Source organism: Danio rerio, chromosome 20 (genome assembly GCF_052040795.2).
Source record: "Danio rerio strain M-AB ecotype USA chromosome 20, GRCz13ab, whole genome shotgun sequence".
Lineage (NCBI taxonomy): Eukaryota > Metazoa > Chordata > Actinopteri > Cypriniformes > Danionidae > Danio > Danio rerio.
Genome location: NC_141040.1, coordinates 30,482,470 through 30,507,583, shown reverse-complemented (window position 1 = coordinate 30,507,583; position 25,114 = coordinate 30,482,470). Strand labels below are relative to the sequence as shown.

General features: G+C 36.4%; 1 protein-coding gene across 3 annotated transcripts in view; it reads left to right on the top strand.

Annotated features, from left to right (window-relative positions):
* exoc2 (exocyst complex component 2) overlaps nt 1-20,065 on the top strand; it is a 48,759-nt gene extending 28,694 nt beyond the window's left edge. For 2 of the 3 annotated variants that reach the window (XM_087296176.1, XM_087296177.1), the window contains exons 15-28: nt 778-935; nt 2,583-2,704; nt 3,687-3,748; nt 3,850-3,930; nt 4,546-4,605; nt 4,697-4,758; nt 5,164-5,230; nt 9,754-9,870; nt 12,313-12,454; nt 18,249-18,304; nt 18,661-18,783; nt 18,871-18,932; nt 19,024-19,083; nt 19,760-20,065. In XM_087296176.1, the coding sequence (XP_087152302.1) occupies nt 778-935; nt 2,583-2,704; nt 3,687-3,748; nt 3,850-3,930; nt 4,546-4,605; nt 4,697-4,758; nt 5,164-5,230; nt 9,754-9,870; nt 12,313-12,454; nt 18,249-18,304; nt 18,661-18,783; nt 18,871-18,932; nt 19,024-19,083; nt 19,760-19,853 (1,266 nt within the window). In that variant the 3' untranslated portion in view covers nt 19,854-20,065. 3 annotated transcript variants of the gene reach the window in all.
* Nucleotides 20,066-25,114: the final 5,049 nt, after the last annotated feature.

Below are 25,114 nucleotides of genomic sequence, written 5' to 3'. Positions count from 1 at the left end.
CCAAAATTGTTATATAGCATGAAATAAACATCAGTTAGTGTGTTGAAAGAAATCATATAATGACGGAGCAATAGAATAGCTGCTAAAAGTTTATATACTTCTTTTATTTTATACATTTTTTTGAACATTATTAAATAAATTTGATTATTATTTTTTTATTAGTAGGTTTATGTAACAGGGACAATGCAGTATAATATTGCTACAGTTTAAAGCAGCTGATGCTCCACATATAAGCTTTTAGCCAAAGGTTAATTTGCAGTCTTAATCCCTGACTTTTTTAGACTCTAAAACAATACAAATATCTTTATGATATATATACAAAAATACATTACCAATACATTAAAAAACTGCATGACAGTCATCGTTTACAAACCTGTTTTAGCTGGAACCACTTTTTCAACTCTCTTTGAAATTTGTTTCAACATGCTGTACCAAAGCAGTGTACCTTGACCTGGAAATGTATTTTTTTGTGTTTGGTTCTGTGCAGTTCTGATTGGTTACACTTAATCCCATTACTGCTTGATTATGATATTGATTTCAAAATCATTTTAATAAAAGACACGTTAATACAATTATCAAAACTAAGCAGATTATCTTTTTGTCGATTATTGCAGTGGTGCCATCAAATGTTTTCTTATTAAATAAATGTAATTTTTAAAATTGTGTTTCAGGTTTTGATCTAAATAAAGGTTTAATTACAGTTTTCATTTTTAATGAATGCAGTTAGGTGAAGCTTGTTTTTTGTTGTATTTAATTGGTGCATTTGGTTGTATGTAGGGCATGATTGAGGAGGTGACCCGTCGCCTGGTGCAGTTGGTTCGAGGTGCTCTGTTACCCTCTTCTCTTACTGAGCTCCAGCTGAGGCAGTATGGAGGCTGGGACACCAAAACCCCGCTCACTGGAGCTTGGCTCACACAGGTCATCCACACCGTCAGGTATTTGTGTGAGCTTGTAGAGAAAATGTAGGAATAAATGTATCTAAATGCACATTACAAAATGACAAACTCCAAAATTTTCTATTGACAAACAGGAAATAGTTCAATCAAAATTTAAAATTCTTGTCGCCTAAATAATACAACGTGTTGAAATTGTGTTGTAGAGAGAGAGAGGAAAAATATGTAAGCCTCAGCATTATAGGGACAGCGGATAGTTCACCAAAAGTGAAAATTTACTCTCCATTTGCTCACACGCATGTGGTAATAAAGTTTTATGAATTTCATTGTTCTGTTAAACATAAAACAAGATTTTCCAAGAGATGTTGAAACCAGCAGCCATTGAAATCAATAGTAGGAACAAAAAATACTATGGAGGTCAATGGCTGCTATATCAGTATATCTTCCTTTGTGATCAATAGAAGAAAGAGAGACTCAGGCTAAGTTTTTCCTTGCATTTTAAAAAAGTATCACGTTTACATGCACTTAGTTTTGAAAACGTTGTCGTTTTACACATCCACAAAAACATACATGTATGATGCGTTTGCACTGTTGATTGCAATGTAAAATAAATCTACAGTTTACTTGCTGAAGCATTAGCAAACACTAGAGCAACAATAACTATTGCAGATACACCATCATTGTTGTGTGTTTGTTTGCACTTGCCTTTAATCTACTACTCTAAACATATACTATGCACGTAACGTCAAAGACTCAGGCACGACAACAGCAGCATTTTCAAAAACGTTCAGCTCCAGATATATGCATTTTCAATTAAAAAACTCTATTTTGTAAACAAACAAAACGTATAAAATGTTTTTAAAAAAATCTTAAAATGTTGTGTAAACAGCCTCCCAAACAGGTTTCGAACAAGTGGAGGCTCAGGAAATGATGACAGAATTGAAGTTGCAATTTAGAACTTCAGAAATTGTTTAAAAAAGGATACAGTTAGCACTAAAAAAATAATATTTGAACTTTGATAAAAATAAAACATGCCTTTTAACTTTATTGATATTCAGAAAAAACAAATGAATGAGATATGTCAGTATAAAACTTATTATTTACTATAATATAATTTATTAATAACATAAGACAGAATTGTCTGGGAAATGCTCATATATACTTATCTCTCTGTCATTTAGCATTACTCCAAATGTCTATGTATGTTTTGCTATTTTGATGTTAATTGCATCATATATATATATCACTTTAAAATATAAATTGCAGCACTTTTAGAAAAAAAAAAACGTAACAAGTATTCAGTAGAATGCAGAACTTCAGATTCAGTTTAATCTGGATAAGATAGTTGTTTTTCCTGTCACAGATTCTTGTGTTTACATATTAAATAAAATCTAACTGTTTGTTATGATTTTTTTAATAGCCTTTTTTTAGTAGCAGTAGGATTCGAGCTAGATACTCTTATTTCAGCTAAGAAGTCCTGACCTTACATGTAAATATTACGTTAGACACATACTGTGTCTTTACATAACACAAATTTACAAACCACTTCAAATGAGATTTACACGTGCTGTCGTTTCTGCTGCAGTATTCTCATTCGCATTAATGTGTGACCATTCCTGTAGTAGTAAAATATTCATCCATCTTTGTCATATATTTTGATATAATTCTTGTTTTTCTGGTCTCTCTCAGGTTGAGTCATGAGGCTCTGTCGGCTCTGGAGATTCCCAATGACCTGCTGCAGGTGATTCAGGATTTACTGCAGGACCTGCGTGTGCACTGCCTGCTGACCACACTACAGCACACTGAAGAAGGTACGAGTACACATTCACTCAGCTCATTTAAACATTCATGAAGGATGAGTTTACAGATGTATTGTGTTCAATATTTCCTCAAAACTAACTGGACATAGAACCACGATCCTTCAGAAAGCATACTAATATTCTCATTTGCTGCTCAAAATTGTATTTTAAATATTATTATGTTGAATTTTTTAAGCCGTTGTTTTGCCGTTTGGATGCTTCCATTAGTATTTTACTTAATAGTTGCATTGCTTGAGTAGGTAAGATGGTTTAACAGTGCAATTACATAAATAAATGTGTTATGAGAATTATTTGTAAATCTTTTTTCTACAAATCACATTTTTAAAGAGACCTTTTCCTGCAGTTTTCTGCCCAAATAAATGGTAAAAAGAAGTAAATGTGTAAAAAGAAATTTAGAAATCATCTTAATATGGACTGGATGATAGGTACTGCATATTGATCTTTTGCTGATAATCTGTATGAAAGATTATCAGCAAAAGATCAACTGTATGAAACCAGCAGAGGGAGCTTTAGAGCTCTTGACTAGTAGATTCAGATTGCAGTTCAATATAAACAGCTCACCACTCTGGATACTGTTTTTTAAACAATAGCCATCTCTAGTGAGTTACATTTTTATTCATATAGTTAATTTTTCATATATTTGCAAATGCTAGTTATTATTATGCTAGTTATCTTCCTGAGCACTTTCAAAGCCTCAGAATTCAACAGAATTCCATTCATCCTTTCTGAAGCAAAGTATTATTTGAATTTTGTTGCGTATGACTTTATTTTAAATAAATTAAAGTTCCATATAGTTCTACTTAAGTGCAAATAGCCATTTGTTGTTGTAACATAAGTATAATTATAACTAATACTAAAATGTTTTGTACATTTAAATGGCTAGCTTACACCGTTAAAGTGTGTTTGTGATGATGTAAGAGTTGGAGAAGTGTGTATTGAATGTACTGATTTAATGTGATATAACTGTTTTTAGATGTAAAGAGACTTGCTGAAAAAGAAGATTGGGTTGTGGACAATGAAGGAATCACATCACTGGTATATCATTTATGATTTTAGTGTATTTTATACTAGTTCATTTGATTTCAAAATGTCACTGTTAAAAGCTTAATGATAACCTGTGTATGTGTGTGTTTCAGCCGGCCCAGTTTGAGCAGTGTATGGTTCAAATGCTGCAGTCTCTGAAGGAGCCCATGGAGTGTAAACCTGGAGAGATCAATGTACAAACCCTCACACAAAACTCATAGATCACTTACAGAATAATCAATTAAATGTGGGACTCTAGACCACTAGGCCTGTCATACGCGTGATTTATACATCAAGATCAACTAAATATATTAGCTTCTATTCATGGGTTATATGGATCTGACAATATTTGCTGAGATACAATTATTTGAAAAAAATCTGAGGGTTAAAAACACCTAAAAAATGCGAAAATCTAATTCAAAGTTCATTCATTTTCTTTCAGCGTAATCTCTTATTTACAGTGTCAGGGGTCGCCACAGCAGAATGAAACGCCAACTATTTTGGCATAAGTTTTTACAATGCCCTTCCAGCCACAAACAGTTCTGGGACACATTAAAAGTTATCCAAATTAAGTTCTTAATAATGCATACTGCTCATCAAAAAGTAAATTTTGATATATTTAAAGTAAGAAACTTACAAAATATCGTAATGAAACATGATCTTTACTTAGTATTTGAATTATTTTTGGTTGTAAAAGAAAAAGCAATTTGACCCATACCAATAATTTTTAAGTATTGCTAAAAAATATACCCATCAAAACAAGACTGGTTTTGTGGTAGAGGGTCACATTTGTTTCTTTTTGTCAACAGATCTTCAATCTAGATGTGGTTCAAGACAAAGCGTGTGAACAGTGTGTTTCTATTATGAAGGTATAGTGTGCATTATTGTGTGTTTATCTTGGAGCTTGTAAATGTAAGTCCTGCTGAGTTACCAATGTTTTAATGTCTTTGCTTGTTTTAGGTCTTCATTAAGTGCCTTGAGCAGCTCAGCACCAAGACTGATGAAGACATCAACACCTCTCAGTGAGTGTTACTATGCTTATATCATTTCATCAAAATGTTTATTACCGTTTTTCAGAACAAGTTTGATTTGGTTAGTGATTCTGGATTTATATTTCTGGTTATTGAGTTATTGTTGTTTACAATAAAAGTCGACACTACTTGCATTTAATATGCTTTCTATATATAAAAAAATATTCTGTACATTTAATGCAGAGACCAAAATAGGACTTTGTCTTTAAAATGCATGTCATAAACTATTTTTATTTAGAATTTAAAAACATGCTAACATTAAAATAAAATTCAATATTTTCATGGCTTTGATTGAAAAAAAAAAAAAAAAAGATTTAATATAGGCAAATCTGAACGTCATGACCTGTTCCATTTTGCAGTGGTTTTGAGGATAATATCAAGGTCTTTCTCTTTCAGTTTATCTGTGGATTTGACTTCACCTGATCTTTTTGGAAGCATAAAGGAAGACTTTAGTTCAAAACCTGTAAGCTCATTCTTTTCATTTCCTCACAATTGTTCACAAAGTTTCATCTCATCTTTCTCTCTCTCTTTTCATAGCAGTAATCAAGTCCAACAGATCAGTATTCTATTAAATGTTTTCAGATGATTTTATTATTCATATAAAAAAAGTTTTCTGGCAGTTAGCACATCAAGTTATGCTTCTCATATAGCCTACAGGTTTAAACCTGACTGACCTGAAGCACTTAATTTTATACTATTCTCTTTACTTTTTTATTATGAATTCACTTTCTCATCAAAAAAGGCCAGATAAATAAGCATTAGCGTCCCTCTTTATATTAATTAGCCTTAACTACTATTTAGAATAAATTTTAAAACCATTTTAAACAATAGTTTTTTAATAACTAATTTGTTTTGCCTGTCATGATGACAGTACATAATATTTTAATAGTCATTTTGCAAGATACTAGTATAAAGTTCAATTTAAAGGCTTTACTTCAAGTTAGATTAATTAGGCAAGTCATTGAACTGTAGTGGTTTGTTCTGTAGCCAGTTAAAAAATAATAATTTCTGAAAGGATCTAATAATATTGACCTTTGAAAACTGTTTAAAAATTTTAAAACTGGTTTAACTCTTGAAAAACTAAGAACTAATGCATTAAGAAATAACAAAAACAATATGCTGTCACAATTTCCTTGCTCCAATAATAATCACTTGGGAATGATTTGAATATTACTTTCACAGAAGGCCTAGTAATTGTGCCTTCGACTGTATGTGTTTATTTATGATAGATTGAAATGCAGTGCAGAGGTGGATGTCACCACGACAGGATATTAGAGAATAGGAAGTGAGTGTTGATAGCAGCTACCTTCACACTGCTCTGACATGCTCATTAGTCACAGACGCTTTTGACTGAAATCCAAATAACACCGCGCTGTCATGTAATATCGGAACCACAGAGTGTCCCAGTCTTACTGAAAGCTGAAAACATTCTAGATGAAGAGATTGAGAGTAAGACAGAGAGAAACCAGGTAATGAGGCCATGGGTTTAAAATGATCAGAATGAAACCTCACCGCATTGATTGAAGATATACAGGGACCTCATATAACCCTAATGCGTTTCTACCTTTATTCTTCATCTTCAGTAATGTGTGCACGTGTTTGAGTAAACCCCATAATGTGTTTGGAATGATTTTACAAAAGATACAAAATTGTATTAATATAAAATGCTATTCGGTAGCTGGCAATGCTCAACATTTGCTATGATTAGCCATTTGTAGTTATTTTGGGGACTTTTTATTTTTTTTTCTGTGAACAGCTTAGTCAGTTCCTTAAGTTTGTGCAGATGTCATTGCAGTGCAACCACAAGTCTAATTTATCACATTTATAGTTGATGTATTCCTCCAACATTTGTTTATAAATAAGGTTTGATGTTATGTTGATGTAGAATATTTAAGCATATTGCATGTAACTTTTCAGTTTTTAACATTTCTGATAACATAATGAAACATTTTAAGAAGATCTGATAAGATTTATTCTAAATTTCAAATAAAAATATTGCCATTTCATAGCATTTAGTCATAGATATTTATAGGATGGAATGTGTCAGTAGAGCTGCCATTTGAGTACAGGGTAGTGCTCCTTTAAAATAAACGTGGGACTAAGGTGCAGTGGAGGACTGGCCATCTGGACCTAATGATATATACACATTTATACATGTATCTATGGTCGGGACTTTTTAAATGACTTTATTTACATGTGTTTGTGTATATGGAAATGTATTCTCACTCCCTGTTAAATTAGAGTCCCTGTGTCCTGAAACACACCTGCTTTCATTTCTAATTCTAACGGAGTGAGCGATTAGTTTGTGGATGAATCTTCGTTATGAATGACTCATGTGAACCATCGATATCCCTGAATGTGCATATCCACCTTTCTGATCTAAATCATATATACTGTATATATACACATATACATATAACGTATCATACAATAATGAAAAAAATCTTTAATTATGAAATGTTATGTCTTTGTTTTCTTTGTTTGCTCGTTACTATACCTGTACACAGCTCAAAATTCTAGCATCTTTAGATTGGCTTTAGTCCTGACTAGTGCAGTTGAATGACTTTTGTCCAAGGAGCACTGTACAAATGTGGCGGCGATATAGACACATGCCCAGGGCTCATATGCGAAATCTAGTGTATATTTCTATGTTGTTTGTTCAGAATAAAAAGATATTTTATTTGTTGTGATTTGAAAATCAGGTTTATTCTGCCAAATGTTGGTTTATTTACCGTTTAAACATTGGTATCAAATTAAAACATGACACCTTTTTTGTTATTTTATACCAAACAAAAGCTCAATTTGACATTATTTATATGTTAAATTTAAAAGAAATGCCATTAGTAGCTTATACTGTATTTATGTCAACTAAATTCCACTTGGTGTTTATGTCATATTGTGCAAAGAAATGATTTTGTTATGGTACTGCAAAGAAATTCTCACTTTTTTCCAAAAGCTTTCTGGGCATGCTGTGTTTTTGTTTTTTTATTGGTTCTGAAGAACACTTTTCCTGAAAAAACATCCTGTGTTCCGTTATGAAAGCCTTTGTCACACTTTCCATCTGCAACACAGCAAATATTCGAGCAGGAGATTGTTGTGAAAAACAGCAGATTTCTTCTCGCAGAGCTCAATGTAGCTGTACTCGGATGGGGTTTCCCCTCGTATGCAGTGGAAGAGCTGCAGGTTTCCCCTCTATCTCTCACTCTTTCTCTATTTTACTCTCTCCCTTTCTCTCTCTCTCTCTCTCTCTCTCTCTCCCTCTCTTTCTCTCTCTCTCTCTCTCTCTCTCTCTCTCTCTCTCTTTCTCTCTCTCTCTCTCTTCTTCGCACATTGTTTTATGGTTCACCGGTTTTTGAGTAAAAGCACAAAAATACCCATCTTGCCTATAATATCATTGCTACACGTACATTTCTGTATACTCTATTTTTCATTTTATACTTTTAAATTTTTTTTTTCATGGAGTGTCTTGTATTTTTTAAATTTGCATTTATTTGATCAAATACAGTGAAGATGTTTTCTTTTTCTTTTCTTTTTTTAAATATTGTTACAAATGGTTTCCTGTTTGACTTTAATTTATTCAAAGCAGAATTTTCAGCACCATTACTTTCAAAATCATTCTAATATGCTGATTTAGCCCTCCAAAAGCATTTATTATTATCATCATCATCATCAAAATGAAAAGGTTTTAATGCTTAATGGACCATTTTCACAAGACTGTTATGATGAGTTTAATGCTCATCATAATCTTAAATCATTGAAAGTTTTTAACATTTAGATTTTGTTTTTTAAGTGTGAACAATTATATGAAATTATAAATGTATTATCATCTTTGCGTCAAATTACAAAAAACTAATTGGCGCTTATGCGAGACTTTTTTAATGCAGCGTCTATGGGGATGAGGGTAAATTTGATTATTTGAATTTTGATTATTCTCTCCTCTGGCTGCCATTATTAGTCTCACACAATTTTTTTCATTTCTTTAAAAGTCTTGATCACACCATCGTGGAGTTTTTCTTTCATTATTTCAGCAAATAGAGTTGTAAAAATATTATTTGTTGTACTTTCCCATTTACTGGGCTCTAAGACCCAGCTTTAACCAACTATGTCATTTTCCGTTACTGAGAAACCCGTATATGTGAAAAGGGTCTATACCAGGGTTGTGCAAACTTGATCCTCGAGGGCCGGTGTCCCTGCAGAGTTTTGTTCCAACGCTAGTCAAACACACCTGAATAAACTAATCAGTGTCTTCAAAATCACTTGAACTCTATAGGGAGGTCTGTTTGAATAGGGTTGGAGCTAAACTATGCAGGACACCGGCCCTCCAGGATCAGGTTTGCCTACACCTGGTCTATACGCTTAATTAAAAAAAGCAAAAAAATATTATAAAAAATTACAGGTTCAAACAGTTTCAAACAACATTTGAAGTGGAAAGAAAAACGTTTATGAAAATTGTATTAAACTTTTAAACAACAATCATTCTTATTTGAGAACTATTTTGATCATTTTGTTTGATCCAGTTCAAATGTTGACTACTATATAGTATATTATTCATTATAAAACAATGGGGGGGGAAATAAATAAATAAAGTACCACTTGAAAATTCTCAATTTCTCTGTATTTATTAAATATGGGTTTGAGTCAAATGCTAATAGTTGTTTTATGCATTTAATGTTTAATAACCTTCCTTCCAAATTAACATAAAAATATTGTCATTTAGATTTTTTTTCTTCTTCCAAAAATAAAAGTAGGGCAGAATAACAAATGTTTTCATTAACTGCGATCAAAGATCAGCGCTATTCCACCAACCATAGATTTCTTTTGTTGATTACTATTGTTTACTCTTCTGTAACAAAAAATACATTTGACTCAGATCCTATGATTAGAAGCTGGTAGTTTTCAGGTAGTCTCGTTCTTCCTCCCCCTTATTATTACCTTACTGTTAAATATGAATTGGTTTCTTATGTGTTTGGGTTTTATTTTCTGCAGGAACAGCGTCTTCTCATCATTCTCAGTAACTGTCAGTATCTGGAGAGACACACATTCCTCAATCTAGCAGAGCACCTGGAGAAGAATGGCTTCACCATGGCAGACAAGATCATTAGGGTACAAATACACTTTCCTGTTCCCTTTTTTACTTCAGTCCACAGTTTTAAGCACCTTAACAGATGTGTTTCTAAGTTCTGTCGCTGATGTTGTCTTTTACTGAAGTGAGAATGACTCACAGTCTGAGGAGAAGCTCAAGGGTTTTTCGTGGTGGCATTACTACTCACTCAGTCGGCAGCCAAGAGGGTGAAGCCCTCGCAAAAGGTTATGGTTACCTTTCCAGTAAATGCAGATGGTTTTGATGAAGATCATAGAGAATGTAATGATGAGAAGACTTGCTGTGGCACATAGAAGAGCTTGATTACTCATAGAAGAGCTTTAGCGCTTGATCCCAAACTGACCTGCTTATAATAAAGTGATAGTTCACGCCAAAATTACGCTTACTCTGAATTTACTTATCGAAGTCAACAGGCACTCTCAACTGTCAGCTTACCAACATTCTTCACAATATCTTCTTTTGTGTTCATTAATGAAATATTCTGTAAATACAAATGAGAAATACATTTTTTATTGATCATTTATCAGAAGTTGTCTCATTGCATTAAAGTATTTGCATACACCTCTTACTCTAAATGGTGATTCACTCTGAGACTCAGCTTAACTTTATTCAAATTAAAGTGATGCAGCAACTACCAATGGTAGTGCAGAATGCTACAGATGTATTCTACAGATTGATTGTCTATTAAAAACCAGCAGCTTATAGATTATTGTTAAATGTGCATAGTTTTGTGCTATAAGTATGTTAGAATCGTGCAGTTTAGATGGTTAGTTCACACAAATAATAAAACATCCGTCATTATTTCCTCACTCTGAGGTTGTTTCAATGCTGTGTGCCTGCCTTTTTATTTGTTTTCAGACCACAAAACACATATCAATTCAAACAAATATCCTGCGTGTGCTTTTAATGTTAATGAGAGTGGACTGAGCCAAACCATAAGGTCTTTTGAAAAACAATGCAAAAACGTATGTGCTTACAAAAAATTCTTTGTTTTTTTTTCTTAAGTTTTTATGCAAGTCAGAAGTAAGTCTTTTCTTTAAATTCTCATGTCAAACCTTGAGTCTTTGCATTTAAGTGTCGTATCCTCAGTCAACAAGGGCAAGTACAAGTCAAGCTGAACTTACACTGAGTGAGGAATCTGTGCCATATAGGGATCAGAATATTTATGCATAGTGGACATAAATGCAGCAAGCACTTAGCATACCCTAGTAACTGCAAAGCTGCACACTACAAAATAAAAACACTGATACCATTAAATAGAAGCATTCTGGCAGCCAGGCACAGCATATTATTTTTGCATGGGCAGGACCTTTTCAATGTTTCTGAATAATTTGGAAAAGAAGATTGAGATGTTGATATCTGGTCTTTTAATGAGATCCCAGAGGTTTGTCCCCTATTGAAATGGTGCTTTCCATTCTGGTTTTTTGAAAACGTCCCTAAATCTTAGCACATGTCTAAATAATGGACATGCATGAGTGGTCTCTACTCATTCTGCAAGAAGAGTGCGAAGGGGGATGATTGTTTGTGATGTTAGTGATGATAGTTTTTCAAGTGTCATTTACAGGAAAGAGTCTTGTACAGTATGTAGGGCTGCATAATAATTTTTGTGCTTTTATTAATTAAGAGAACATTAAATCTTTGGAGGGTTTATTTTACCTCGTCTGTTTTCCAGATTTATTATATTGATCATACATTATACTTTGTCTACTACACAGGTGTCAAGCTCAGTTCCTGGAGGGCAGCAGCTCTGCACAGTTTAGTTCCAGCCCTAATTAAACACACCTGATCATACTAATTAAATCCTTCAGGCTTGTTTGAAACCTACAGGTGAGTGTGTTGGAGCAGGGTTGGAACTAAACTCTGCAGGGCAGGTTTGACACCCCCTGGTCTACATTATGAAAACTGGTATAATTATAAAGTATATAAAGTAGCCTCCTGCAAAAGCTGATACAGTTTCTAATAGTAATGCCAATAATTCCAAATTATATTCACGTTTACTTATAATTGTAGCACAAAAATAGATGCATAAGCGAATTTATTTAGAGGATAGTCAAGATTAATGTTTGGATATATGGCATTAATTACAAATGAACTATCTGCAAAAAGCACCAACGGCTTTGTGAAGTTACAAATACTGACTGTATATCACTGTAATTTGAGCAGAGGACTGCAGTGAAGACTGCTAAACTCTAGTGACCATCATTCATTCAGTTGGAAAGTAAACTCAGTAGTAAAAATTCAGTAGGAAAAGGTAAATAAAACTTGTGCTTATGCTTTTTAAAATCTCAAAGAAAGAAGATATTTTCAGAACAATTAAACAGAAGGTCAAAATTATGATTCTTAATCAAGACAAGCTGAAATACAGATCACAATTACAGAATAGTTTTTTATATGATCTGTGAAAAGGGGCAATGGTTTGCGATTAATCTGAACATGTTCTTCAGGTCAGCATAGATGCGCTGAGACAGCTGGATTATGATCTGTTTGAGATGTACATCGAGAAGAAGTCTGATCCTATCGTCGGCTCTCTGGAAACCGGGATCTACGCAGGTTATTTTGACTGGAAAGACTGCCTGCTTCCTACAGGTATCGTGTTTTCTGGATGCTGACAGCACTCTGTGGATGTTTCTAGAAGTTTACATTTGCTATTTGAATGTTAAAAGTGCTCCACCTTGAAGATGGTACTAATAGAGAAACATCCACACGTTAGCTGTTCTTGATTCTGCAGTTTCAGTGTGTTGTCATTGCTTTTGTGTCAGAGTTTCAGTCGTGGTTGTGTGCCTGTGTGTATATTTAGTTTTTGTGGTGCAGACTTGAATTCTATTGGCTGCTAAATCATTTGGGTATTGCAAGAGCGTTTCCTGCTTCTGAGTTGTTATATGAAGAACTTGGTGATCTGTGCAAAATCAACCATTTTTCTTTCACCACTGCTCATGTTTAGTTCTGATCACTGATCCGTTTGAAAAACATATTTATCTCCGAAATATAAAAATATAATGCACTGGCATGAACTAATGTCACCGCTGTTCATCAGAGTTTTTTAATATGGATGTATTTAACAAGAGATGGTAAATATGTTTATAATTCTACAAATGATGTCTATTTGAGATGATTTTAGTTCTTTTCAAGGTTATACCCTGAACAATGATGTATTACCACAAAAATATTGAGCATCGCACTTGTTTTAAAAATGTTAAATGATAAAAAAATTGGCAAGTATGCAATAAAATAATATTATAGACAGACTGACAGACAGACCCACTGGCCACTTTATTAAGTATACCTTACTAGTACCATGTTGGAGCCCCTTTTGCCTTCAGAACTGCCTTAATCCTTCGTGGCATAGATTCAATAATGTACTTGATATATTCCTCAGAGATTTTGGTCCATTTTGACATGATAGCACCACGCAGTTGCTGCAGTTTTGCCTTCTGCACATCTATGATATGAATCTCCAATTCCATCACATCCCAAAGGTGCTCTATTGGATTGAGATCTGGTGACTGTGAAGGCCATTTGAGTATAGTGAACGTTTTGTCATGTACAAGAAACCAGTGTAAAATGATTCGTGCTTTATGACATTTCGTATTATTCTGCTGGAAGTAGCCATCAGAAGATGAGTAAACTGTGGTCATAAAGGGACGGACATGGTCAGCAACAATACTCAGGTAGGCTGTGGCAGTGACACAATGCTCAATTGGTACTAATGGGTCCAAAGTGTCCCAAGAATTCAGCTTTAGCTTTATTTGTATAGCGCTTTTACAATGTAGATTGTGTCAAAGCAGCTTCACATAAATGGTCATAGTAATTGGAACAGTGTGGTTCAGGTTTTAGTGTTTAAGTTCAGTTCAGTTCAGTTTAGCTCTGTTCAGTGTGATTTAATCATTACTGAGAGTTCAAACACTGAAGAGCAAATTCAACGATGCGTAGCTCTACCAATCCTGAACCATGCGAGGCAGTGGCGACAGCGGAGAGGGAAAAAAAAAACTTCACCTGATGGGAGTGAAGAAAAAAAACCTTGAGAGAACCAGACTCAGTTGGGCACGACCATTTTAATTTCTCCGCTGGCCAAAAGTCTTGTGCAGAACTTCATTCGCCGTGGTTTATGCTGGAAGATGGCCTCAATGAAGACTCGTCTGTCCCTGGAGCGTCGCTGGAATCAGACTCATGTTCTCCACTCCCCACGACCATCAGCGCAGCAGCAGCTCAGGATATGGCCTGGTCCCGGATATGGAATCCTTGGGATCATCACGTCGCTGGTCTTGGATCCAATCAGTGACTCCGCCTAATCTGAGGACCTCGGGATGAGTATCCCCAGGTGAAAATAGAGAATAAAGAGAATAATTAGCGTAGCTGCTGTTCATAGTGTATATAAGCAAGATGTAGAAGGCAGTGTGGAACCTGCTAGGTGATGCACTGAGTGTATGCTTTACTAAACAGATAGGTCTTTAATCTAGTTTTGAACTGGGAGAGTGTGTCTGAGCCTCGGACATTACCAGGAAGGCTATTCCAGAGTGTAGGAGCCATGAAAGAGAAGGCTCGACCTCCTTTACTTGATTTTGCTATTCTAGGTACTACCAGAAGCCCTGAATTTTGAGATCTTAAGGAGCGAGTTGGTTCGTAGCGAGACAGAAGGTTGGTTAGATAAACAGGAGCTAGATTATTTAGAGCTTTATAGGTGAGAAGTAATATTTTAAATTCAATACGAAATTTAACAGGCAGCCAGTGTAAGGAGGATAAAATTGGGGTTATATGATCATATTTTCTAGACCTGGTCAGAACTCTGGCTGCTGCATTTTGCACTAATTGAAGTTTGTTAATAGAGGATGCTGGGCAGCCAGCAAATAGAGCATTACAGTAATCCAGTCTCGAAGTCATAAAAGCATGGACTAGCTTTTCTGCATCTGAGATGGATAGCATATTTCGTAATTTAGCAATATTTCTCAGATGAAAGAAGGCAGTTTTTGTGACATGGGATATATGGTTTTTAAAAGTTAGATTGCTGTCTAATATGACACCCAGATCTTTTATAGTAGAGCTAAAGCTAACTTTGTATCCCTCTAATTGTAAATTGAGTTGCGAGATCTGCTGTGTGCAAGATTTAGGCCCAATAAGTAATAATTCTGTTTTGTCTGAGTTTAAGAGAAGAAAATTGTTTGTCATCCAGTCTTTAATGTCTTTGATACACTCAGTTAGTTTAGAAAGTTCAGACGTCTCGTCAGGTTTAGTGGAAATATATAATTGAGTATCATCTGCATAGCAGTGAAAGCTGATCCCATGTCTTCTAATAATGTCTCCCATAGGTAGCATGTAAATTGTAAACAGTAAAGGGCCTAAAACTGATCCTTGAGGCACCCCATACTTTACTGGGCAGATTTGTGAAGGCTGTCCATTAAGATTTACAAACTGGTAGCGGTCAGTTAAGTATGACTTAAACCATTGTAGAGCCTGTCCCTGGACACCTGTAGACTTTAAGCGATTTATGAGGATATTGTGGTCAATGGTATCAAATGCCGCACTAAGATCGAGTAAAACTAATAGCGAGACGCACCCTCGGTCAGCAGCTAAGAGTAAATCGTTGGTTATTTTCACTAAGGCGGTTTCTGTACTGTGGTGAGCCCTGAAACCTGACTGAAACACTTCAAAAATATTGTTCGTCTGCAGAAAAGAGCATAATTGAGTGGAAACAACTTTTTCTAGTATTTTAGACATAAATGGAAGATTTGAAATAGGCCTATAGTTAGCTAAGTTGTTGGTGTCTAGTTGCGGTTTCTTAATAATAGGCTTAATAACAGCTAGCTTGTAAGAGTTTGGAACATGGCCTATAGATAAAGAAGAGTTGATAATGTTAAGAAGAGGTTCTCCTATAGCAGGTAGCAGCTCTTTCAGTAATTTTGTTGGAATTGAGTCCAGCATACACGTAGCTGGTTTAGAGCTATTTATAATTTTCACTAACTCTTCATGTTCTATGATTTTGAAGCAGTGTAGGTTATTATTATGATTTAATGAAATATTTACAGGATTTGGAGTATAAGCCGGTGCAGAAAGTTTGGCATCTCCTATTTTCTGTCTAAAGCCTTCTATTTTATTACTGAAAAAATTCATGAAGTCATCACTACTAATTTGCGGTGGAGTAGTTTGTTCCAAGGATGACCGATTATTTGCTAATTTAGAGATGGTGTTAAATAAAAATCTAGGATTGTTATGATTATTTTCTATCAGTTTGCGCAGGTGCTCGGTCCTGGCAGATTTTAGAGCCCTCCTATAGCTGGACATACTGTCTTTGTACGCAATTCTAAAGACCTCTAAATTAGTTTTTTTCCATTTACGTTCCAGGGCGCGGGTTGCTGTTTTGAGCGCACGAGTATGACTATTATACCATGGTATAGTTTTAATCTCTCTAGCCTTTTTTAATTTTATGGGTGCCACAGTATTTAGTGTGCTAGTAAAGATGGCATCCATACTGCTGGTTACTACATCAAGATCATTTGAGTTTGCGGGTGCATTACGAAATAGAGAGAGATCAGGTAAGTTATTGATAAATTCATCTTTAGTTGACGGAACAATAGTTCTACTAGGGCGGAGTATTGGAGCGGGTTTGCTGATTTCAGGTAAACATAGCTTATATAGTAAGAGGTAGTGATCTGTAATATCATCACTTTGTGGTATAATGTCTACGTCAATAACCTCGATTCCATAAGACAGAATTAGATCTAATGTATGCTTTAAGCGATGGGTTGGACCCACAACGTTTTGCTTTATCCCAAGTGAGTGTATTAAATCCATAAACGCGAGCCCTAATGTATCATTAGCGTCATCTATGTGGATGTTAAAGTCACCTACAATTAGCATTTTATCAGTTTTGACTAGTAAGTCAGAAATAAAATCAGAAAATTCTTTTAGAAATTTGACATAGGGTCCTGGGGGTCTATATATGGTGATTAAAGCGAGAGATAACATAGGTTTTTGTATAGTATCTGGAAGCTGAACATTAAGCGATAATACTTCAAAGGAGCTAAACATAAGTCCGTTTCTCTGTTTAATATTAAGGAAATCACTAAAGATTGATGCAACTCCACCACCACGACCAGTTTGACGAGCCTCATGTTTATATAAGAATCCTGGAGGAGTTGCTTCATTTAAGCTAATATAGTCATTTTGTTTCAGCCAGGTTTCAGTGAGACAGAGTGCATTAAGATTGTTTTCTGTTATTATTTCATTAATGATAAGTGCTTTAGGTGCAAGTGACCTGATGTTTAGGAGACCAAGTTTTACGAAATTTGTATTTTCACTTTCTACTGGTTTTTCTGGTTTGATTCTTACTAGATTTTTCCTGGAGCACACAGTACGTTTATTTCTTAATCTAATAATACGAGGAACAGACACAGTCTCTATAGGATTCGCCAGATATGCGTTACTGATGTTTAAGTGGGGTGAACAAGAGTCTAGGTGGCTATAGTGTGAATTTTGTGAATTTTTACCTGCTAGTCAGATGGTGCGAAGTAGTCTGGAGATGTTGTCCGACAGGAGTTCAGCTCCGGCTCGAAAGAAAGTATCCTTACACCATTACACCACCAGCCTGAACCGTTGATACAAGGCAGGACGGATCCATGCTTTCATGTTGTTGATGCCAAATTATGACCCTACCATCTAATGCTGCAGCAGAAATCAAGACTCGTTAGGCAACGTTTTTCCAATCTTCTATTGTCCAATTTTGGTGAGCCTGTGCAAATGTAAGTTTCCTGTTCTTAACTGACAGGAGGGGCACCTAGTGTGGTCTTCTGCTGCTGTAGCCCATCTGCCTCAAGGTTGGACGCGTTGTGCATTTAGAGATGCTCTTCTGCATACCTCGGTAGTGACGAGAGGTTATTTAAGTTACTGTTGCCTTTCTATCAGCTCAAACCAGTCTGGCCATTCTCCTCTGACCTCTGGCATCAACAAGGCATTTGAGGCAACAGAACTGCTGCACACTGGATATTTTTCCCTTTTTCTGACAATTCTCTGTAAACCCTAGAGATGGTTGTGCGTGAAAATCCTAGTAGATCTGCAGTTTCTGAAATACTTAGACCAGCCCATCTAGCACCAACAACCATGACATGTTTAAAGAAATTTGTTTTAACAAGCAGTTGGACAGGTGTACATAATGAAGTGGATGGATGGATGGATTGACTTTTTTATGTAAGTGGTGAACGGTAAACTTCCACTAAGCCTAGAACTCATCAGCCAGTGTCTTCATTTCTCCAGATCAGTTTATTAATATTGAAATTAAGTAATTAATATACATGAAACATGCACAAACACGAAGCTTCTCTGTATGTCCTAAATGAATAAACTCATTGATCAACCTTTTCTCTTTTTTTTTTCTCTCTTTCTGACTCAGGCGTGAGAAGTTATTTGAAGGAGGCTTTGGTCAGCATCATCTCTGTTCATGCTGAGGTAAGAGAACAAACCCTTCTGTAAAAGATGACTTTTTAGACCTTACTCCAGAAAAAAGGCACATGTTCTATTCAAAAATCTAGAGAGCTATTGACAGCATTTAAAGGATATGCAAACTATGCTTTCTGAAAAATTATTTCATCAGACTTGGCATAAAAAAAGCATATAAATCAACTGTAAATGTACACCACAGTTCAACATTTTTTTTTTAAAAAGTAAAGTTTTGCTCACTAAGCTGCAGAAGTACAAATTAAAATACATTTTTAATTTTAAAATACTCTATTATGTAACTAATTCTTCATTTATTTGTAGCATAGGTCAACATAGATTTTCTGTATTCTTCTGTTTTTGCCCAGGTTTTCACAGTTTCCAAGGAGCTGGTTTCTCGTGTTCTTTCAAAGATCATCGAGGCTGTAGCAGAAGAAATGAGTCGCCTCATGCAGTGTGTGTCTTCTTTTAGTAAAAATGGTGCCTTGCAGGTATGGTAGCATCCTTCACATACACAATAAGCATTTGATCTGAAAATACTGAAATTGACATTACCCTTTTTATATTACTCTCTCGAGGCGCGTCTGGAGATCTGTGCTTTGCGAGATGCTATAGAGCCCTATCTCTCATCAGAGAGCTGGTAAGACATGCGACTGCAATGAGAAATTTAAACAGAAAAGTTGAAAACTGTTAGTATGTTAATGCTCATGATCTTTTCATTTGTGTCTCAGCACTAGTTTTAAGCAGGCATTGGAAGCGCTTCCACAGCTACAGAGTGGAGCTGACAAAAAGTAAGTTACACTTCAGTATAGTTACAAACATGACTGAAACCTTGACACTGATAACACAAAACTATTTAACATTTAATACTAACTGCTATTAGAGATTATTAGAAATGGGGATGATGATTATTAAAACCATTTAATTGTGATAATTTAGGAATGACTTTATTATGCAGATTGGTGCTCTAGAAATCAAAAGTTGAAAATGGTTTTGCTGCTTATTTTTTCTGGAAATTCTCTGATTAAATGTTACTGTATCTTTTGATCAATAAGAGAGTTTACAAGTACAGCATTTAATGTTTTTTTTAAACATTATAACCATTATTACTATCAATTTAATGTGTTCTTTCTGAACTCAATCCTCATGACCTCAAAATTTCAAGTGGTTATGTTTATTTTTTAAATAATAACATTTGTGGAGGGGTAGTGAAAATGCAAGGGCAAGTTAAAATGATAACTGTCAGGTTGACTGGGCCAACACATCTTTACATTTAGCCAAAACTGAAGATTACAAATTACGCTTGATTTTAAACCAGCCAGTTGTGCATCAGTAGAATCAGATCATACGTCTACACAAATCAAGTGTGGTTTTATCCTGGAATATTACTTAGAATTAAGTATTTTGTGTTTACCAGAGTATTTTTTAATATCTCTTTTCTACATGTATCTCTTTCTCTTTTCTCAGACTCTTGGAGGAGCTACTGAATAAGTTTAAGAGCAGTATGAAGCTGCAGCTAAATTGCTTCAAGCCTGCCTCATTTCAGCCTGTAAAGCGATAAACCTTCACAAAGCGCCAACATTTCAATTACTCTTTTGCATTGTAACACTAAGAAACCATTTCAATTTTAAAAACCATTAAAAGCCAATTTAGTGCCACTAAAATAGCTTTTTCCTTTCAGAATAATTAACCAGTTGACCAGTTGTACTGCCTCTTCATTCACCTTAATGATCACAGTTTTGGTTTAAACTAAAATAAATTCATGTATGCTTACACTGAGTGGGTTTTTAATGTACATTAATGTGCAAGAAATGTGCCAGGATTCTGTTTTTGTGTTCGTGTCAAAGGGATAGAAATTTGCAGAGTTTTGCATTTTGTGGATGATACGGTTGAGTTCAGAAATGACTCTTGTCTTCTTTTTTCAAAAGAGTCGTTTGTCTTGAAGTCTATTATGACCACTGATGCATGCACACACCCTGTCTGGTGTCAGATGGAAAGAAACACACCCTGCCACCTTGAGGAAGTGTTTAATGCTGGGAGGTGGCCTTCACTCAAACAGCACTGGCATGTGGTTTGGGAGTTAAAGAAATAACTGATTAGAACACAGGCTAGACACTGAGTTAATATGATTTTTTTATTTAACCTTTATTTTATTATATAGGCTTTTTGTGCTAGTAAACAATCTGTAAAGTTACAAAGCACAAAGTCTTCAAAAAAGGTATTTAACCTCTTCAATAGAAATCACTTACCTGAAGCTTCTTGTTTGTTGCTCTGCCATCATGTAGAGCAGGGGTGTCCAACCCTGTTCCTGGAGATCTACTTTCTTGCTAATTTCAGTTGCAACTGATATCAAATACACCTGCCTGCGATTATCAAGTACTATTCAGATGCTGATTAATTAGTTGAGTTGTGTTTGATCAGGGTTGGAGCTTAACTCTGCAGAAAGGTAGATCTCCAGGAACAGGGTTGAACACCCCTGATGAAGTGACTTAGATGATAACATCTTACGCAATTGCATGTTTGAGTCAGATTCATGGGAGACAGTCAAAATATCAATGTAATGTAAATGTAATGTAAATGTAATGTGCATTTATATAGCGCATTTATTGTGTATGGCCATACACCCAAAGCGCTTCACAATCATGAGGGGGGTCTCTCCACACTACAACCAGTGTGCAGCATCCACTTGGATGATGCGACGGCAGCCACAGGACAACGGCGCCAGTGCGCTCACCACACACCAGCTATAGGTGGAGTGGAGAGACAGTGATCGAGCCAATTCGGTGGAAGGGGATGATTGGGAGGCCATGATCGTAAGGGCTGATAGAGGGACTTTGGCCAGGACACCGGGGTTACACCCCTGCTCTTTCACGAGAAGTGCCATGGGATTTTTAATGACCGCAGAGAGTCAGGACCTCGGTTTAACGTCTCATCCGTAAGACGGCGCCCACTGACAGTATAGTGTCCCCTTCATTTTTACTGGGGCATTAGGACTCACACAGACCATGGGTTGAGCGCCCCCTGCTGGCCTCACTAACACCACTTCCAACAGCAACCTAGTGTTCCCTAGTGGTCTCCCATCCAGGTACTAACCAGGCTCAGCCCTGCTTAGCTTCAGTGAGTAACCGGTCTTGGGCTGCAGGGTGATATGGCTGTGGCTATCAAGCATTCTAAAGACCAGAATAAATCAGCCGCTGAAGAGCTCATCCAGCATCTCTTGCATGGACAAAGGGTGCACTTGCAAGGCCACTTTAGCATTAGTTGCTTAGTGTGCCTCTGAGGCCTACTGATACAAATCTTTCTTGCTGATCTCTGTTTCACTCAATCATACTAGGATCATGGCAGCAGTTTGAGCCCTCCGGTTGTACCCGTCTACTCAGAAGGGGATTAGAGTTGGTGTCTTTGGCATGGGAGACAAACACCACAATCTCTTGAATTAGTTGCTAGAGCACCTCTTAAAGGCCAGTGGAGTGAAGCAAATTCCCTTAAAAGCTAGTCATTTCCCTTGGCGGCCATCTTTGAAACAACTCTCGGGCAGTTTGCTCAGGCATTCTGTCTGAAAGGAAAAACATCAAATTCTACCAAAAATGTTTGCCAAGTGTACGATTACATTGCATGTTTGGAATCACCAATAAAATTAAACAACAACTGTTTCATAAGTTACGTTTCTGAACGTCCGAATCAAACAAGATCTGCATATTTTCAGGTTGCCCTAATGCGCATGCACACTCAACCTCATTTTGTGGCTTATTGAGTAGTTGCTGTCATGTGATGTGCGTTTGACAGGACAAACTCTACCTTGCGTTTGTCATATAGATTACAAAACCAAAAAAAACTTTCGTTTTCAAGTGCACTTGGTTCATTTAAAAGTACAGATTTCAAGCTCTATGTGGATATATTTCTCACGTCTTTGAAGCAAGTATTCACTGAGATTGCAGTGTTTGCTGGCCACCAAATTGCTGTAAAAGCACACGTCTGGTCCTATAGCGATCGGTTATTGGCTCCTGTTCCAGTAGGCAGGGCTTCATTCGCCATATTGACAGTTACACTTTTCCCCATTCAGAACTATATGAGTGACATGTCTTGTGTATTTTATGGTTTTTGAGTGAGGCGTAACTCTGCAGGTCTTAATAGATGGCCTCTATAACAATCACTCCCATCCGGGTCACGGCACCAATATAACTCCTTTGGTTGCACTTACTCCTCTGTTCTAGCTTGTTTTCACCAATTGTAGATTCTGGATCTGTGCTTTTGAGATTGTGGAATGTCTGATAAGCTGATGATTTGTGGGTATCTGTCTGTGTTTGGGCTGAAAAAAATAATTATCAGGTAAAGCAGAAAAAAAGATGTGTTGCAGCAATGTCCTGAATGCAGTTATTTTCCTGAACTTTAAATCATGTAATCACTACCAAAAATATATTTCTCATATGTATCTGCATTGATTTTAAAAATAACTATGTTTGTGTTGGAATGCATTGGACATCCTGAGAAAATGTGTAAGCTCACACAAACAAAATTTCTTCGAGTTTTCCACTGTTTACAGGCTCACGGCTTTACATTAACACATAAACATGTTTTGGATCATTTTCCGCTGCCTACAGAGCGGAAAGGTGCAATCATTAAAAACTTCCCTTAAGCTGTAGAGCCTGACATCAATACACCCACCTTTTCACCTAGTGCCACGCAGGCTTTGATGCTACTCTGTCAAACAGCTTCCCTTAAATGAGTGGGTGTTAGGCACTCTAAATTTAGAAAGAATAGAAATCAACAAACAAGACACTGACTGTTGGGAAAAGCTGTGTACAGTATCCATCATCTCACTGCACTTTTGCAGGTTTACACAAGTACTGTACTTGTAAGCTGCAATCACAGAGGTAGAGTTATGAAGCTTTTAAGACACCATTCTTCAACTGTCTCCAAGAGATTGTGAAGTTCTCACTTTGAGCTTATTTACAAGTTTGTCGTTCTTTATGGTACACAGCATTGTTCAAAACAGCCAATGAGGTAAACAGGTTGTTTTCATTGAGAATGAAGGGAAAAAAATAAATGCTTCTGTCAGTCTGCCTTTTCCTTTGTGATGTCATCAAATTGAGACTGCCCGCATCATCCTGTCTCTAAAACCACAAACACCATCCTGTGTGTCTCTGCTGTCATTCACATACACACCCTGTCTATAATATCAGCAGAAAACATTCTGCTTCTGTTGAATGTCATTGTGGGCATGATGTCCCCTCAAGTTCATGGGGATTCCAGTGTTTGTAGTGGGGGCTGAAGGTGGTCCCCTCATGCCATTTGGCTAAGCTTAGGTTAGCACAGTTGGCCCACCACTGATGCCACAGTTAGCCCACTAATGATGGAGAGACACGCACGAGTGACGTCCACTGATGTTTGTTCAGACAGAATCCTCTCAACAAAAAGATTATAAAACAATGATTGTTGCAAAAAAAGATGGGAAATAAAAGTTCTATTTTGTAGTAGATAAACAACATCACACTAGTCTTTCATAGACATCAGTAGTCTCTCACAGGTCATCACTAGTCTTTCAAAGGTCATCACTAGTCTCTCACAGGTCATCACTAGTCTTTCAAAGGTCATCACTAGTCTCTCACAGGACATCACTAGTCTCTCACAGGTCATCACTAGTCTCTCACAGGTCCTCACTAGTCTCTCACAGGTCCTCACTAGTCCATCACTAGTCTTTCACAGGTCATCACTAGTCTTTCACAGACATTACTAGTCTCTCAAAGGTCATCACTAGTCTTTCACAGGTCATCACTAGTCTCTCACAGGACATCACTAGTCTTTCACAGACATTACTAGTCTCTCAAAGGTCATCACTAGTCTCTCACAGGACATCACTAGTCTCTCACAGGTCATCACTAGTCTCTCACAGGTCCTCACTAGTCTCTCACAGGTCCTCACTAGTCCATCACTAGTCTTTCACAGGTCATCACTAGTCTTTCACAGACATTACTAGTCTCTCAAAGGTCATCACTAGTCTTTCACAGGTCATCACTAGTCTCTCACAGGACATCACTAGTCTTTCACAGACATCACTAGTCTCTCACAGGACATCACTAGTCTCTCACAGGTCATCACTAGTCTCTCACAGGTCCTCACTAGTCTCTCACAGGTCCTCACTAGTCCATCACTAGTCTTTCACAGGTCATCACTAGTCTTTCACAGGTCATCACTAGTCTCTCACAGGACATCACTAGTCTTTCACATAGTCCATCACTAGTCTTTCACAGGTCATCACTAGTCTTTCACAGACATCACTAGCCTCTTACGGTACATCACTAGTCTTTCACAGTCATCACTAGTCTTTCACAGACATCACTAGTCTCTCAAAGGTCATCACTAGTCTCTCACAGGTAATCACTAGTCTTTCACAGGTCATCACTAGTCTTTCACAGTTCCTCACTAGTCCATCACTAGTCTTTCACAGGTCATCACTAGTCTTTCACAGACATCAATAGCCTCTCACGGTTCATCACTACTCTTTCACAGGTCATCACTAGTCTTTCAGGGGTCATCACTAGTCTCTCACAGATCATTACTAGTCTCTCACAGGTCATCACTAGTCTCTCACAGGTCATCACTAGTCTCTCACAGGTCTTCACTAGTCTTTCACAGGTCATCACTAGTCTTTCACAGACATTACTAGTCTTTCACAGGTCATCACTAGTCTTTTACAGTTCCTCACTAGTCCATCACTACTCTTTCACAGGTCATCACAAGTCTTTCATAGACATTACTAGTTTTTCACAGGTCATCACTAGTCTTTCATAGACATCACTAGTCTTTCACAGGTCATCACTA